The sequence below is a fragment of the Lycium barbarum genome, chromosome 6 (assembly GCF_019175385.1).
Source record: "Lycium barbarum isolate Lr01 chromosome 6, ASM1917538v2, whole genome shotgun sequence".
NCBI lineage: Eukaryota > Viridiplantae > Streptophyta > Magnoliopsida > Solanales > Solanaceae > Lycium > Lycium barbarum.
The window spans coordinates 14,691,337-14,704,859 of NC_083342.1; the positions used below are offsets into that span (position 1 = coordinate 14,691,337).

The following is a 13,523-nucleotide window of genomic DNA, read 5'->3' on the forward strand; positions in this document are numbered from 1 at the left end:
CTTAAAAGAGACATGATGTTCGAATCAAAAAGGGCATTGCAAAGGGCAGTCAAAATTTATAGTTACAAGGGAATGAGGGAGTATAGGGTTAAGGATTCAACCAAAAAGATATGGAGACTAATTTGTAGACAACAGTATTAAGGCTGTCAATGGATGCTTCGGGGAATTGTTAAGCCTGATGGTATGTGGGTTATCACAAACTTCCACCAATGTCACACTTGTGATATGAGAGAGAATCGAGCAGATCATTTTAATTTAGATACAAATATGATTGCTCAAGTGCTACTTAAAGACGTTGCGGAAACCCCAAGGTAACTTATTCGACCTAGTTCATTATAATTCTTACATCAATTAAATTATCATTGCTAAATGTTGTTTGTTTAAACTTGTGCAGGATCCCCATCAAAGATTGCATTAGAAACGTTAAGGCAGTATATCATAAAACGATAAGCAAGAGAAAGGGATATCTCAGGCGTAGGTGTGCTTTTGAGATGATTTATGAAAATTGGGAGGGCTCTTTACAGACGTTGCCGAGGTATACGGCAGCTCTACAAAAATTCAATGTTGTTACTGTTGTAGAGTGGAGGCTTCTGCCTAGGGGTGGGCATAAACACCGAAAATCGAAAAATCGGACCGAACCGAATTAATTCGATTTTTCGATTTTTCGATTTTTCGATTCGGTTCCAATTTTTTTTTAATAACAAATTCGGTGTTCGGTTTTGGATCTTCGATTTTTTGATTTTTCGATTTAACCGAATATTTAATACATGAATGCAATATTTTTTTACAGTTTTCTTAAATTATCAGTGGGTTAGGGAACTTAGGTTTAATGTTTTAATACATGAATGCAATATGTTGACAAGAATTTTCTTCCACTCATATATCAGACATGAGTCGACTGGACTGGTTTGTGAACTGGTCTGTGGACTGGTTTTTACTGTTGCTGTTACTGGTTGCTGCTGCTGCTGCTGTTAAGATTATGTTTATTTATGTTAAGTTGAAACTTGAAAGCATGTAGTACAGTAGTAGTCTCTACTGTCCAGTTCCAATCCTGTTAGTTGGGACACACTTGCCGCTGCCCAGAACTGAAGTACAAGTTATGGTCCAGTGTTGGACTGTTGGTCGATGGATAGGTCACAGTATTAGCTAGAAAAGTTTGAATATTATTAACGGGTGACTATTGCTTAACCCATGCCAAAAAAATCGAATTAGAAAACCGAACAGAACTTCAAAAAACCTAACCGAACCGAACCGAACTAATTCGGTGCGGTGTTCGGTGTCTACTTTCAAAAATCGAAACCAAAATACCGAACCGAATTTTGAAAAAACCGAATCGAAGAACCGAACGCCCACCCCTACTTTTGCCCGGTAATATTTTCAAATTTGTGTTTTGGACATTCAAACCATGTATTGATGGTTTTGCTCATTGTCGGCCAGTCATTGTAGCAGTTCTATTTTTGTCGATTCGTATTTGCACTTGCCTCATTTAAAAAGGAAAGTGTCTCGGGGAAGTACGGGTGTCAATCATACCGGGAAAAAGGAAAAATATATCTCTACGTGATGGTGCTCTAAATGGACTTTATGTTAGAGTCGCCACCTAATTTTTAGGAAATTAGGAAAAACCAATTCGAAAAGGGTTCATTCAAAACGGTTAAATTTTAAAAGAATCATAATCTAACCAAAGTTCGGGTAAGGGTTCTGGTGATTCCCCTGGGGGAGGTGTTAGGCACCCCGGTATTGAAGATTCGTAAAATACGGGTGACCTTCGGGTTCTAATAGTATGCCTCAGTAGATATAAATTGTTTATAGCGAAAAAATTGTTTTAGTTTATATTTCCGCAACAAAGAGTTAGTCATTCATGCAAAATATATCACATTTCAAGAAACGAAAGTTGTAGAGTTTTGCCCAAAATTGGGCGTTTGGATTTCGGACTAAAACACCTATGTTAACTCCCGAAGGCCTTTAACCTAAGTAGAACACCACGTAAGCCCACCCAAGTTTTAGAAAAAGAGTTTTTAATCTTTAAGTATTATAAAAATCATTTTTAGGCATACTATTATTATCCATTTTTCAGCCATATTTTTAGATTCTTATCCTTTTAGTCCAAGTTAATCCAAAAATAGTCTAAGTCTAATTTGGTCCAAAATGTCCAAATGCACGGTCCACAATTTTTTTAAGTCCATAAAATTTATCAAGTCGTTTTTGTTCAAAATCATGATTTGCATTCAAAGAATGTTCATTATTTATCCGTAAGGCAGTCTTAGTCTCAAAAATCATTTACATGTTAATATTTATCGAAAGTTAATTTTCATAACTTAAAAAACGGTTTTGGCAACTCTAGATTTCATGACCATTTTTAAAGGTTCCATTAAACACATTTTTATCAATTTTTTAAGTAAATAATACGAGGTAAGGGGGTTGGGCCTACCAAGCCCAACAGAAAATAAATGCAATTTTAAACTTATCCACTCCAAATCTGCTCCAATTGCTCAGCCCGTCCATAATGAGGTTGACTCGATCTAAGTGAGTTGGTGGGCCTCGTTGGACACACCAACAAATGGGGAGTTTTACAAATAAAGGATATAAATACATTAGTATCTAATCTTAAGGACATAAATTAAATTTACACGGGCCAAAATTTAAATTGCAACACAACTGAGCTAAGCCCATAACTGAATAAACGGAGAAGGGACAGATATGCAAAAAAGACTGAACCAGTGTAAGGCCCAATTGGCCCAGCTCTTGAAATCATGCAAGAAATTTTCTAAGTGTTGAACCATGATATACATGGTATACTAGGTGATATACTCACATATAGAGAGCAAAATCCCTTAAAAAGGACATACCCTCTATATATACTTGATATACATTATATACTCCTCCCCCAAATACCTCATTTAACTGCTTATTAAATCCTCAATCTTCCCAACAAATGCCAAAGGATTTTCAAAGTTTATACTATGCAAGCTTCAACTAACAATTAAGGCAAATACACAGTCAAGATCACAGTTTCAAGAACAAATTCAAGTAGGAGCATCAAGAGGCAGTCCAGCCAACACAAGAGAGGGGGAAACAAACAATTCAAACCAGCACAAGTTATTCATCAACCAGTTCCAAAAACACTAATGCAAAGAGCAATCTTTGAAGTCAAAACATGATCAATTTAGACTAGAATGGGACAATATTAATCCAGTTTTGACAGACTTTCTCCTCTCCACTTTCTTTTTCTAAGGGAAACTTGTAATCATAGGTTTTTGCTAATCTCATTTAGACAATTACCAAATCAGAAGCAAAGTTTACAACATGAGTTCAATTATCAACCCATCTTTCAGGAATTCAGAGATACTAATGGTTCAAAATAGTGCACATAAAGTCTCTAGGGACAGATCAGCCCAAGCTAAAACAAACCAAAGTGACCAGTTTTATAAGGCATTCACAAAAAAAAAATGCAATCTCAAGTCTGAATCTGCCTCAACACCTTATGGAGCCAATGAAGGCCATTGTCAACTACACACATAGTTTTAGAGCTTAACCAAGTGAAAACACTTACATAGATTCCAATTGATCTCAAGTATAAACCTAATGAAAGAAACAGCAAATCCAGACTATGAACTACATCTAGATGATCATAGAGAAGTATTCTTAAAACACGACATCTTCCTCCAAAGAGAAAGGAACAGAATTAAGTTATTTCCTATTAGCTTTTCTTAATTAGTCAAATATATGAGTCCAAACAAGATTCAAAGAGGGCTCTAGACAGTATCATAGAGGTTTAAAGGTGAGATCACACACTAGATGAAGCTGAGAGGAGCAGCCAGGCTAGACAATCAAGGGCAACTTCATTTTTTCAAAATGCTTATAGTTTTCTTTTTCAAACTCTTGTAATCAATTTTCCAGAACAACAAGTTTACAGTTTTGACTTAGCATCTTTTCAATCATTTATTTGTAAAACAAGTTCTCAGATCCTAAGTGTCAAAGAAAAATAATCAATCAAGGGAGAGGTGAGGCAAGTCAACACACCAATGGTCTGAATAGTTCACACACACAGCCATAACAAAACTCTATGTAGGAGCATCCAAACAGCTCAAGTAATTCCAACTGGTTCAAGTGCAAGTTTTAGGTCTTAAATGGCATGCATGAAATAGGATCATGTAAACAGAATCACCAAGCAAACGGGGAAAAGGAAAAGAACAAGGATATGAGCCACTCATGAGCACTACCTTATTTTACCTTTTCTCAACCTATCAAATATTCTAAGTTAAACTAAATTCACAGAAGGTTTTCAACAAAATGATTGCATATTAAACTCAGTAAATGGATCATAAGGTCACCCAAACAAGTAAGGAGGAAAAGGTCAAGATATGAACCAAGCAAATACAATATTCAAACTCTCCAAAATGTTCACAGTTTCTTACTTTAAGTTCTCATGATCAATATAACATCAGTCAAAGAAAATAACTCACAGTATCCACAAATACAGGGCACTAATCAAGATTTTCAATTCACCCCAGCCTATTTTTTATAAGATTCAGGGATGAGAAGTAAGAGATACATTAACATCTCCAAATTCAGTCCAAGACTAAGCAGAGAATCAAACAGTCTTAAATCCAAAACAAGCTACAAGAACCAGTATTTAACATAGTACAAAAGGCAGATTTTGTGCCAAATTATGGTTCAAATAGGACATGAGTTACTTAGCCTAAAAGAGACTCCACAGAATTGAAAAGGCTCTCAAAACCTTGCAATTTTAAAGCTGAAATGCAGGTTCCACAAACTCAATCATAGACAAGGTTTTCTGTTCAAATTCAGTTGGTTTTAAGAGATTCAAGGATGGAAATAAACAAAGTTACTTGTAGGGCCCAAACCTAGACTAATGTCAAAATCATCCAAGCAATGTACAGATTTTTGAGGTTTCAAAATATGCATTTTTTTTTCAAACTCAAACTATTCCAAAAAACTCACAAGACATCCTCTTAAATTAACTAAGTGAGACAGTTCTACTAGTTCTAAGCAGTTTCAAGTAGCGACAAATAGGAGAGAATAATGATTCAATACTTCAAATTCAACAGCTTGTTCTAAGTTGCATTGCAACATCTAGCAAAAAGTCACATAGAAGTAGTTTTGACACAGAAATAGGTCTTATTCAGTTTTAGATTTTCAGATTCAGAAAAGGCAAGCAAACTGCAAGTTACAATATAGCATATAATCATGGTTTAAAATTTTAAAATCAAAATAGGTTTACTTCCTACAGCTTTTAGTCTTTAAAGGCCATACTTGGCTAATAGCAGTCTCAATTTTCAAAAGACAAACTCTGAGGAGTGTCAAATTATAAGTTGGAACAAATAATAACATTCAGAGACAAATACCATCTTAAGTGGATCACAATGATCCTCAAACAACACCTAGATGAACACAGTTTGGTCTAGATAGTTGATTTCAAGGTAAGTTTCCAGTTTTAGTCACATGATCAAATAATTTTCTACAAACATTGTACCAAACTACAGAAAATTTTAAGGCAGGGGATTTAGAGGGTGTATGATCTCTACTCTAGGTCATGAAGATGCACTGGAAGAAAATCGCATAGCAGATTGTACAAGAAGGCTAAACAAGTTCATACTTTAAACTTATCTTTAGGTAAAAGGGGGACAGAATTGCAATTCAATGAAGTTCTGCATCTTTTAAGGCCATTTTCAAGTTCTAATTATGCAAATCTCAGATGAGGCAAGTATAAATTCCGCATAAACTGATGAAAACTCATTGTTAGGCAGACACGGACTTCAATCATTAACAAACTTCTCATAACAACTCCCAAGTTTCAAAATCTTTATAAGACAGACACCAAGTTCCATTTTTATTCCTATTAAACTACTCAAATAATATAGCAAGTCCATTCAAAGCTATTCAGTTTTCATTTTTTAGAACACTATAAACACTTAAGCAGTCATTCAAAACTTCAAATTAACAAAACTAGATTATGGTGATGACTTCAGATCATTTTCACAGAAGAAACTGTAAGTATACCAATCCAAATCAAACTGTCAAGCACTTTGCACTAGGGTATACCATTTTTTAGCAGTTTGACAACAAAGAAAGTAACATACCATAAACATCAAACCAAAAAGCAATTTCAAGATATTTGATCTTTTAAGCAACACTTCATTCAAGTTTTAAACAAACAGCTTCATGACTTATTTTTGAAGGAAAAAACTTACTAATTTAAACAGTTTTCAGCATATCAAAGAAGTATACCCTCTTAAGCAACTAACAGAGATTCATATCCAACTACATATGGGCAAAGTAGAGTCTAGAAACTGAGATAAACCATAGGAGTAATTCCCAGATTTCATAACAACTATGTGTTACCCAAAATCAAGCTAAATACTCCTATCCTATCCAAAATAGTCTCCAAAATCACCAAAGCTTCAAAACACAAGGCTAAAAAGAAAGCATGAGATTATAGTTTCAAATATATATTATGGCCAACTAAACTTCTTATCCTAAACATCTAACTAGCTACCCTTGAAACAATCTTAAGAAAACTTTAGACCCTCATATTCAGTTGCTTCTTTCTATTCTTCAAACTAGTAAGTTATAATAGCATAATAAAATCTAACACTTAGCTCATTCCATAACTTTGAATAATGAAACAAGCACAAAAATAACAATATTGAGTACTAGACTAAGCATTCACAGCATTTCAAATAACAAACAAGTTTAAACAAAGCATAATCAAAACTGGAAATATGAAAAAGGATTAGAATAGGATTTACCTTTTATTGGGGCAACCTGAAGACCAAAATAGGATTGAATCTTCAAACTTCAAACAACTAAAACCCTTTTGATCCTCAAAATCACCTTTCTTTATCTTTTACTTCATGTATCTCTCTCTATATATTGAATAGATATTCTTTTTAAAAACTATTTTTTCATACATATATTTCTTCTATCTCCCTTATATTTTTTAGCTATGCTTTTTTAAATTTTGAAAAAGGTTCCTCTTCCAATTCCTCAACTTGCTATTTATAGCCTTTCCAAATTAGGGAATCCTAGGATAAAAATGGACACCTCATCCTAAGTTTTTCCCCCCAAAAAATCTTAAAATTGTACCCTATAACAAATAATTCAAAATTTTCCATATAGGACAACAAAATACAACTCATTTGTACCCTAAAATCTATCGAAATAATCAAATAAAAATCTGAGAAAAATCAAAATAGTACAAAATAGCCTATATTCCAACGGTATAGTTGTACTACTCAATACAATGGATAAAATTCCCAATTCGTGTACCTTAATTTAGGAAATTTCTAGGAAATTTCCCCTAGGTTTGATTTTGTGGTGCTAAGGTGCACAAGATGGCCAAGGGTTCGTGACCCTGCCCATGGTAAACTTTGGGACACTTTACAACCCCTAAAACGACGATCCAAAGGTTTAGGTATACTTGATGTAATGAGCCGACATTATTGTCCGCAAAAAAACGATATCAAGTTCTATATAAAATATTGATATTTCGGAGTTTTGAAACATGACTAATCTTTGTTCAAAGTATGGAAAAAACGTGAATTTTAAAATTTTAAAATTGTACAAAAAAAAAATAATAATAACCTCTATTGTGCACTAAATTAGTGAGCCATAGGACTTAACTGTAAAAGTGCAGTTTAGTCCTATTGTGCACTAAATTAGTGCGCAGCAGATAGTTTGATAACTTTTTTTTTTTGTAGGTTATTTTGGTTCCGAATCCCACTTTTGGGTCATTTAAGTTGCGGACCGCAACTAAAGCTTCAGATGGTCACACAAACTTGTGAGATTGGGGAGAAATGAACCTTCTGACTATAGTATCACCTGATGCTTAGTGAAGGGATACATAAAGACTTGAGACTGAATGTAGATATTGAAGCAAATCAAAGTCCTCTATTGTACTTAAATTTTACAGCTAGCTAGTATATATTAATACAAGTTTACTGCAAATATACTAATACTGTAAGTATTGAATTTTCAAGTTGTGAAACCTCTACTCTAGAAGTTCTCTTTGTGGAAGTTGAAGCGGGTGGATGAATTTAAGCTAAATTCTTGACACAGCTTTCTGAGTGGTTTGGTAAGTGTGGGACTTCCGCAGTAGAAAACACCTGCATTAATGTACCATAATCTTTCAAACAGCATTAGACATACCTACTAAGAATGTTATAGTACGTAAAGTAGATTGAACAGTAAAATCACAAAACTATTTTTACAGACTGATCAGTTAAGTTGTTCAGTGGATCCATCCGTGAAATCAACCCTAATGTATTTTGATAGACTGGAATTTGGTGTTCAAAATCACTACTAAAAAAATAGGAATTTGCGATGGACAAATTCTGTAGCTAAACAGCAAATCCATCGCTATTCCTATTTAGCGAAAGATTAACCAAAAAAAAATTGTTAGCTATGAGCAATTAAGCGACACATTAGCGACGAAGTTCATGGATAATTTCAGTTTTTTGGCACTGAATTAAAGGAGCCTTACCAATGCGAGATGATGGATGGGAAGCTGCCAATTGAGAGAACACCCTTTTCCAATTTGGTCTAGCGAAATGTGTTCTTATCTGTCGGAGAGCAAGTGTTAAAACGACTTTAATAAAAAAATTGAAGCTAGTGTATATATTTGAGTGGACATTAGATCTAAAGAGAATACCCGGCTTTCTGAGACAACATCAACTCCATTTTTAGCATGTTGCAGTGACTGCACCATTGCGATTAGTGCTGATCGAGCGTCTCCTTCTTCATAAACACTAGTTAAGTAGTTGTGCATTTCTATCACTTCCTGTAGAATATCAAAGACCCATGAACATGAAAATTGTATCAGTCCAAGTTTATGGTAATTGAAGATATCTTATTGAGAATCTCAGGGTTCAGAACCAACATTTTCATCGTGTTCAGCAATGTCATCCATCACTCCCTTAAACCAGTCGAACGATCCTTGTTCTCGTGTCACCCAATAGAAATATGCCCTTTGAGGACCTTTCTTGCTGGATGATTCATCGTCTTGCTGATTCTGCAGTTGTTGGATTAAGTTATATTCTTATTATTAACAAAATATTGCTATATGAACAAGCTCTTACATATCCAGATTGCTGGTTTAGTATGTCCTTTATAATGCTGATAAATGGTGTAGCCCCAATTCCTAAGCCAACTAGTAGAAGGATATCATACTTCTTGTAGTTCTGAGCTGGTGCACCATAAGGCCCTTTGATAATGATCTTTGGAAATCTGCTCCAAAATATAAGTTATAAGTTTCAAAGCTACATGAAGACGGAAAGTGTTAGCAATAAAACATTGTGGCATACTCGGCTTGAGATTGTTCTGCATCATTTGGGTTAAACGCTTTAGTTTCCATTCTAATAAGACTTCTCGTCCTTGATTGTGTAGCTTGACAAGCCTGCAAATGCGAGTTTTAGGATCCCATGAGCAAAACAATAGGAATAAAAGGCATTAAGTTCCTTATTCATTTATGTTAATTGTATATCTCGATTTTACGAGCCATGAATTAGTGGACTGTCTCCTATTATTCCTTGCACAAAGACATTGCATGACGTACATGACGAAATTATGAACTGGCTACTATATATGTGATAGTTGAATGTCAAACCATCAATGATATGGCTTGACTTTGTTTTCCATATTTGTTGTGGTATTAGTTCATATCTTTCTTTATTCGGTCAAGTCTTGTACACCTCAGAAAATGAAGAGTAAAAGTTGTTTAAGGAAATGTGACGTAGTAACATAGTACATATACCTTTTGAAATCTGGTTCTAAGCTCTGTAGTCCAGTCTCCTAACGTACGTATATGAACACTTAAATAGTCGTCGTCTGGTGCAGAAGTGATTGAGAACGGATGCCTGTAAGAGATGAATAGAGATTTCTTAGCATAAGGATATTGACAGTACTATTGAATCTGTTGTTGACAAATTTGTGCTTCAATTACCATTCAAAGTTTGATATATTCGGACATTTAATGAACAGGTACATTCCGCTCTTGTACTTGAATCCTGGAGGTTTACTCATATATAGTGCTAGTACATTCCCCGTATATATAACAGCCTACATTTTTTGTGGTGAGACACAGAAATGAAGCTGAATTTAGCATTTTTGCAATTACCAAGAGTTTTTTGTAAATTGATGTAAGTTTCTTGAAACTAAAACCTTTCGGATGTTCACATGGTAGCGGTTCTCATTGACGATAAGAACTCTTTCTGTAGCATATAGAAGTACCGGTGCTGCAAGATACATCCATGTCTGCATATCAGAGGTATTCTTGCTTGTTCAATCATGACTATTTTGATAGAAATTTCTTTAACTATTTTGAAGAAACATTGATCAAGATGTCAAGAGTATAGAGGTTATATTCATGTTACATTGTTTTGAGCTTTTGCTCTTCCTCAGCATCCATGAAGCATTTGGACAACGATATGATTTAATGTGCATAATTTTGCAGTTATCAAAGTAAACCTACTACTAGTTCTTCTTTCAATACTAGGTTAACAAGAGTTGATTCCTCAGACAGCTCACTCAACTATTTGGTAATTATCTTAGAAAGTTGCTTTTCTTTGTTTTATAACAGAAAAGTCACTCGGGTGATATTTTCGGTAGATATTAATGATGTGAGACTTTTTTTAAGCCAAACTTAAAAAAACTAAAAAAACAAAAAAAAAACTATCCATTGTAACTAGTAAATTGACCTGTTCCATTTTAACAACTGTGATAAGGTTATCAAAATGCAAGTGGACATACCGTCTTTTTGTACCATTCTTTGGTAAGGAATATGAAGTATCCGTGGAGGATCAAGAGCACATAAACGAGTACCAGCAGATGATGCGCGTACCAAAATGCATTAAATCCTGCCAAATGATGAAATGACCATGGCAGTTTGATGACATTCCTTCGGAACAAATGTGTTGCCAGGGTGAAGGAGAAAAGCATGAAAAGGGTCATTAGTATCCCCGTTACACCTGGAACAGATGCTACCAGATCCATGTAAGTTGGTTGATGGTAGTCAAAATTGCTTCCGAGAACTGTCATAAATTTACTTTGTGGGCAGTTCACTAACTTCACAAAGTTGCAACTTGTGTGAAACAAGACATGAATAAAGGTCCCTACAGTAATTCCTAAGGCAATCATTTTGTGGAAATTGATGTTATCATCAAAAGGTATAATAGAACCAAGGAAAGATTCTCTGAGTTGAGTAAGAGTTCTTCTGCATACTGGAAGGAGAATAAGAGCCATATTGAACTTAAGAGTCTCCCCTGCAGCTTTAGCTATGCAAACACAATATCCCATAATCTTGAAGGCAGCTCTCCCCTTAAATTGTTGAATCTTCCATATGAATAGTATCAGGTTAATGGACAACCACAACGTTACGAGCCAAATTCTTTTCCAGTTATCGTGTATCTTCTCTAAGGTTTTGGTTAAAAATTTGCTCATTGGAGTTCTATATCGTCTAGGGATCATGGTTTTTGCTAGTGTTTGTGATCTCTTCAAGTTCTTCTTCTCATCTTTTGATGCAACCATTCCTCTTAGTAGAGATTCAAGTTGCCATATCTGTTTGAAAGTTGAAAATGATAAAATATAAAGAAGAGTTGTAATATAAGATTCCAACTTTGAGTGGAATTTTACCTCAATATATCCTAAATGGTCAGGATCAAACTCTTCCATGATTAAAGATGCATATGTTGCTGCATGTTTCTTGAAGTTTGTCAATTTGTTGGCTGCAGCGCTCATCACTAGAACCTTTCACAAAAAAATATCAAGTAGATTGACTCACAAAATAAGAAAGAAGATATTCACTTGTGAGTATGTTTTTCTCACCTCCTTGACCTCTTCTTCTGATAGTTTACCATCACCATTCTTGTCACACCTGCAAAACATAGAGGGGTAGATCTTTTAAACAACGCGTTCAACTGAACTTAGTGTTTCAGACAAGGAATATAAATACATAAGTGAAAAACCACTAAAATTTCAACAAATATTAAATTATGAATGCATAAAAGTGCGACGAGTTCAATCCTAAGAACATTACAGGCTGAACCTATCAAGTTTAAATCATGAAATTCATTAGTGCTTCAAAATAGACATGTTTAGTCCCTCCACCATATCTTCTTAGTTTTTCTTCCTTCCTTAACCCCACCAGCCAAGGGTTAAGTAGAAACCCCACTAACTTTGGTTCAAACCTCATATTTATGTATAAAAATTCATGTAATATGGGTAAATAATTTATCTAGAACCCAGTAAACTGCATTTTCTAAAATTCATAACCTATAAACTTAAAATCCTAGCTTTGCTTTTGCTACCAGCCACAAAAAATAAAATAAACAATTTTCTTACATGTCAAAGAAAATATGAAGCCTTGTATCAGGGCATTGAGTTGATATATCTTCCCAAAATTCTCTAAGTTCCTCAATGGTGATCCCATTTTCTGCATTGATCTTCTTTCTCCTTGCCATTGTATCAAATAATTCCTCAGCAAATTCCTTGCTTTCCATACCTTTCATTTCAAAAAAAAAAAATAACAATAATAACAATGTCACATTCTATATCCATAACATTTACTAACATGTTAATCAATTGGTCAAAAATACCTATAGAGGATCCAAATTTGTCTCTAAAAAGAATGCCATTAACAGCATTTTGATGGAATCTTTTCTCTACACTTTTCCAAGCATCACCTTCTTTGCATTTTGTAGTATCAAGAAAATGTAGGCTCTTGAAACCTCTTGCTGCCCCTGATTCTATTCTTACCATTCTTTTTCTACCTGTTGCTTCATTTTCTTCAGCCATTATAATATAAAATCTAAAATATTTTTTCAAGAATGTGTTAAAGTTTTGATAAGTGTTAAGGATGATCTGCACATATTATGTTGCAGATTTAATAAGATTGAATAGGAGGTTTGGAAAAAGAAGAGATGGAATTTTATACAGGTGGCATAAAGGCCTAAAGATGTAAAGTTCGTTAAATTAGTTGTCTTAAATTAAGACTTCTATTTTTACATAATTAATTAGTGGGAAATATTATTTTTAAAGTATAATTTAAAGATCATATAATTTAAAGACTTTTGAAACTTGTGGTTTAAAACAAGTCATTGTGTGACTCTAAATAATTTCATTAAGGGTAAAAAGAGTTAAATTATATCTGATTATAGAAATGTATATTCTTTTTGGGACAGACTAAAATGAAAAGTTTATCATTGGGACATACGGAGTAATATTTTAGCAACCTGCAAGTGGTTTTATTATATTTTTGAATACTAAAGATAAATTCTTAATTTATAAGTGTGAGCTGGACTTGTAACATGATATTAAAAAGTTAATAGAGTAAGGCAAAAGTCATAAATAGCCCCTTAAACTTTGTTATATTTTTCTCTGGAATATCTAAATTGAGGGTTGTACCTATTGAGTACTTAAATTCCTTTGAGTACTTAAATTCCTTTGAATTTGTACCCATTAGGTAATTTTTGCTGATGTGGCAAAAAAAGTGAAGCACACTTTCCTTG

General features: G+C 34.1%; 1 protein-coding gene across 1 annotated transcript; it reads right to left on the reverse strand.

Annotated features, from left to right (window-relative positions):
- Nucleotides 1-7,883: 7,883 nt before the first annotated feature.
- On the reverse strand, nucleotides 7,884-12,895 carry LOC132599585 (putative respiratory burst oxidase homolog protein H). Its single transcript, XM_060312911.1, has 14 exons — nucleotides 12,612-12,895; nucleotides 12,358-12,517; nucleotides 11,842-11,890; nucleotides 11,650-11,763; nucleotides 10,768-11,574; nucleotides 10,180-10,272; nucleotides 9,962-10,077; nucleotides 9,773-9,875; nucleotides 9,324-9,415; nucleotides 9,099-9,246; nucleotides 8,900-9,031; nucleotides 8,672-8,800; nucleotides 8,504-8,582; nucleotides 7,884-8,126 (listed from the first exon to the last, which is right to left on the reverse strand). The coding sequence occupies exons 1-14, from the start codon at nucleotides 12,808-12,810 to the stop codon at nucleotides 8,017-8,019; spliced, it is 2,331 nt and encodes a 776-aa protein (XP_060168894.1). The 5' UTR covers nucleotides 12,811-12,895; the 3' UTR covers nucleotides 7,884-8,016.
- Between the last annotated feature and the right edge of the window lie 628 nt (nucleotides 12,896-13,523).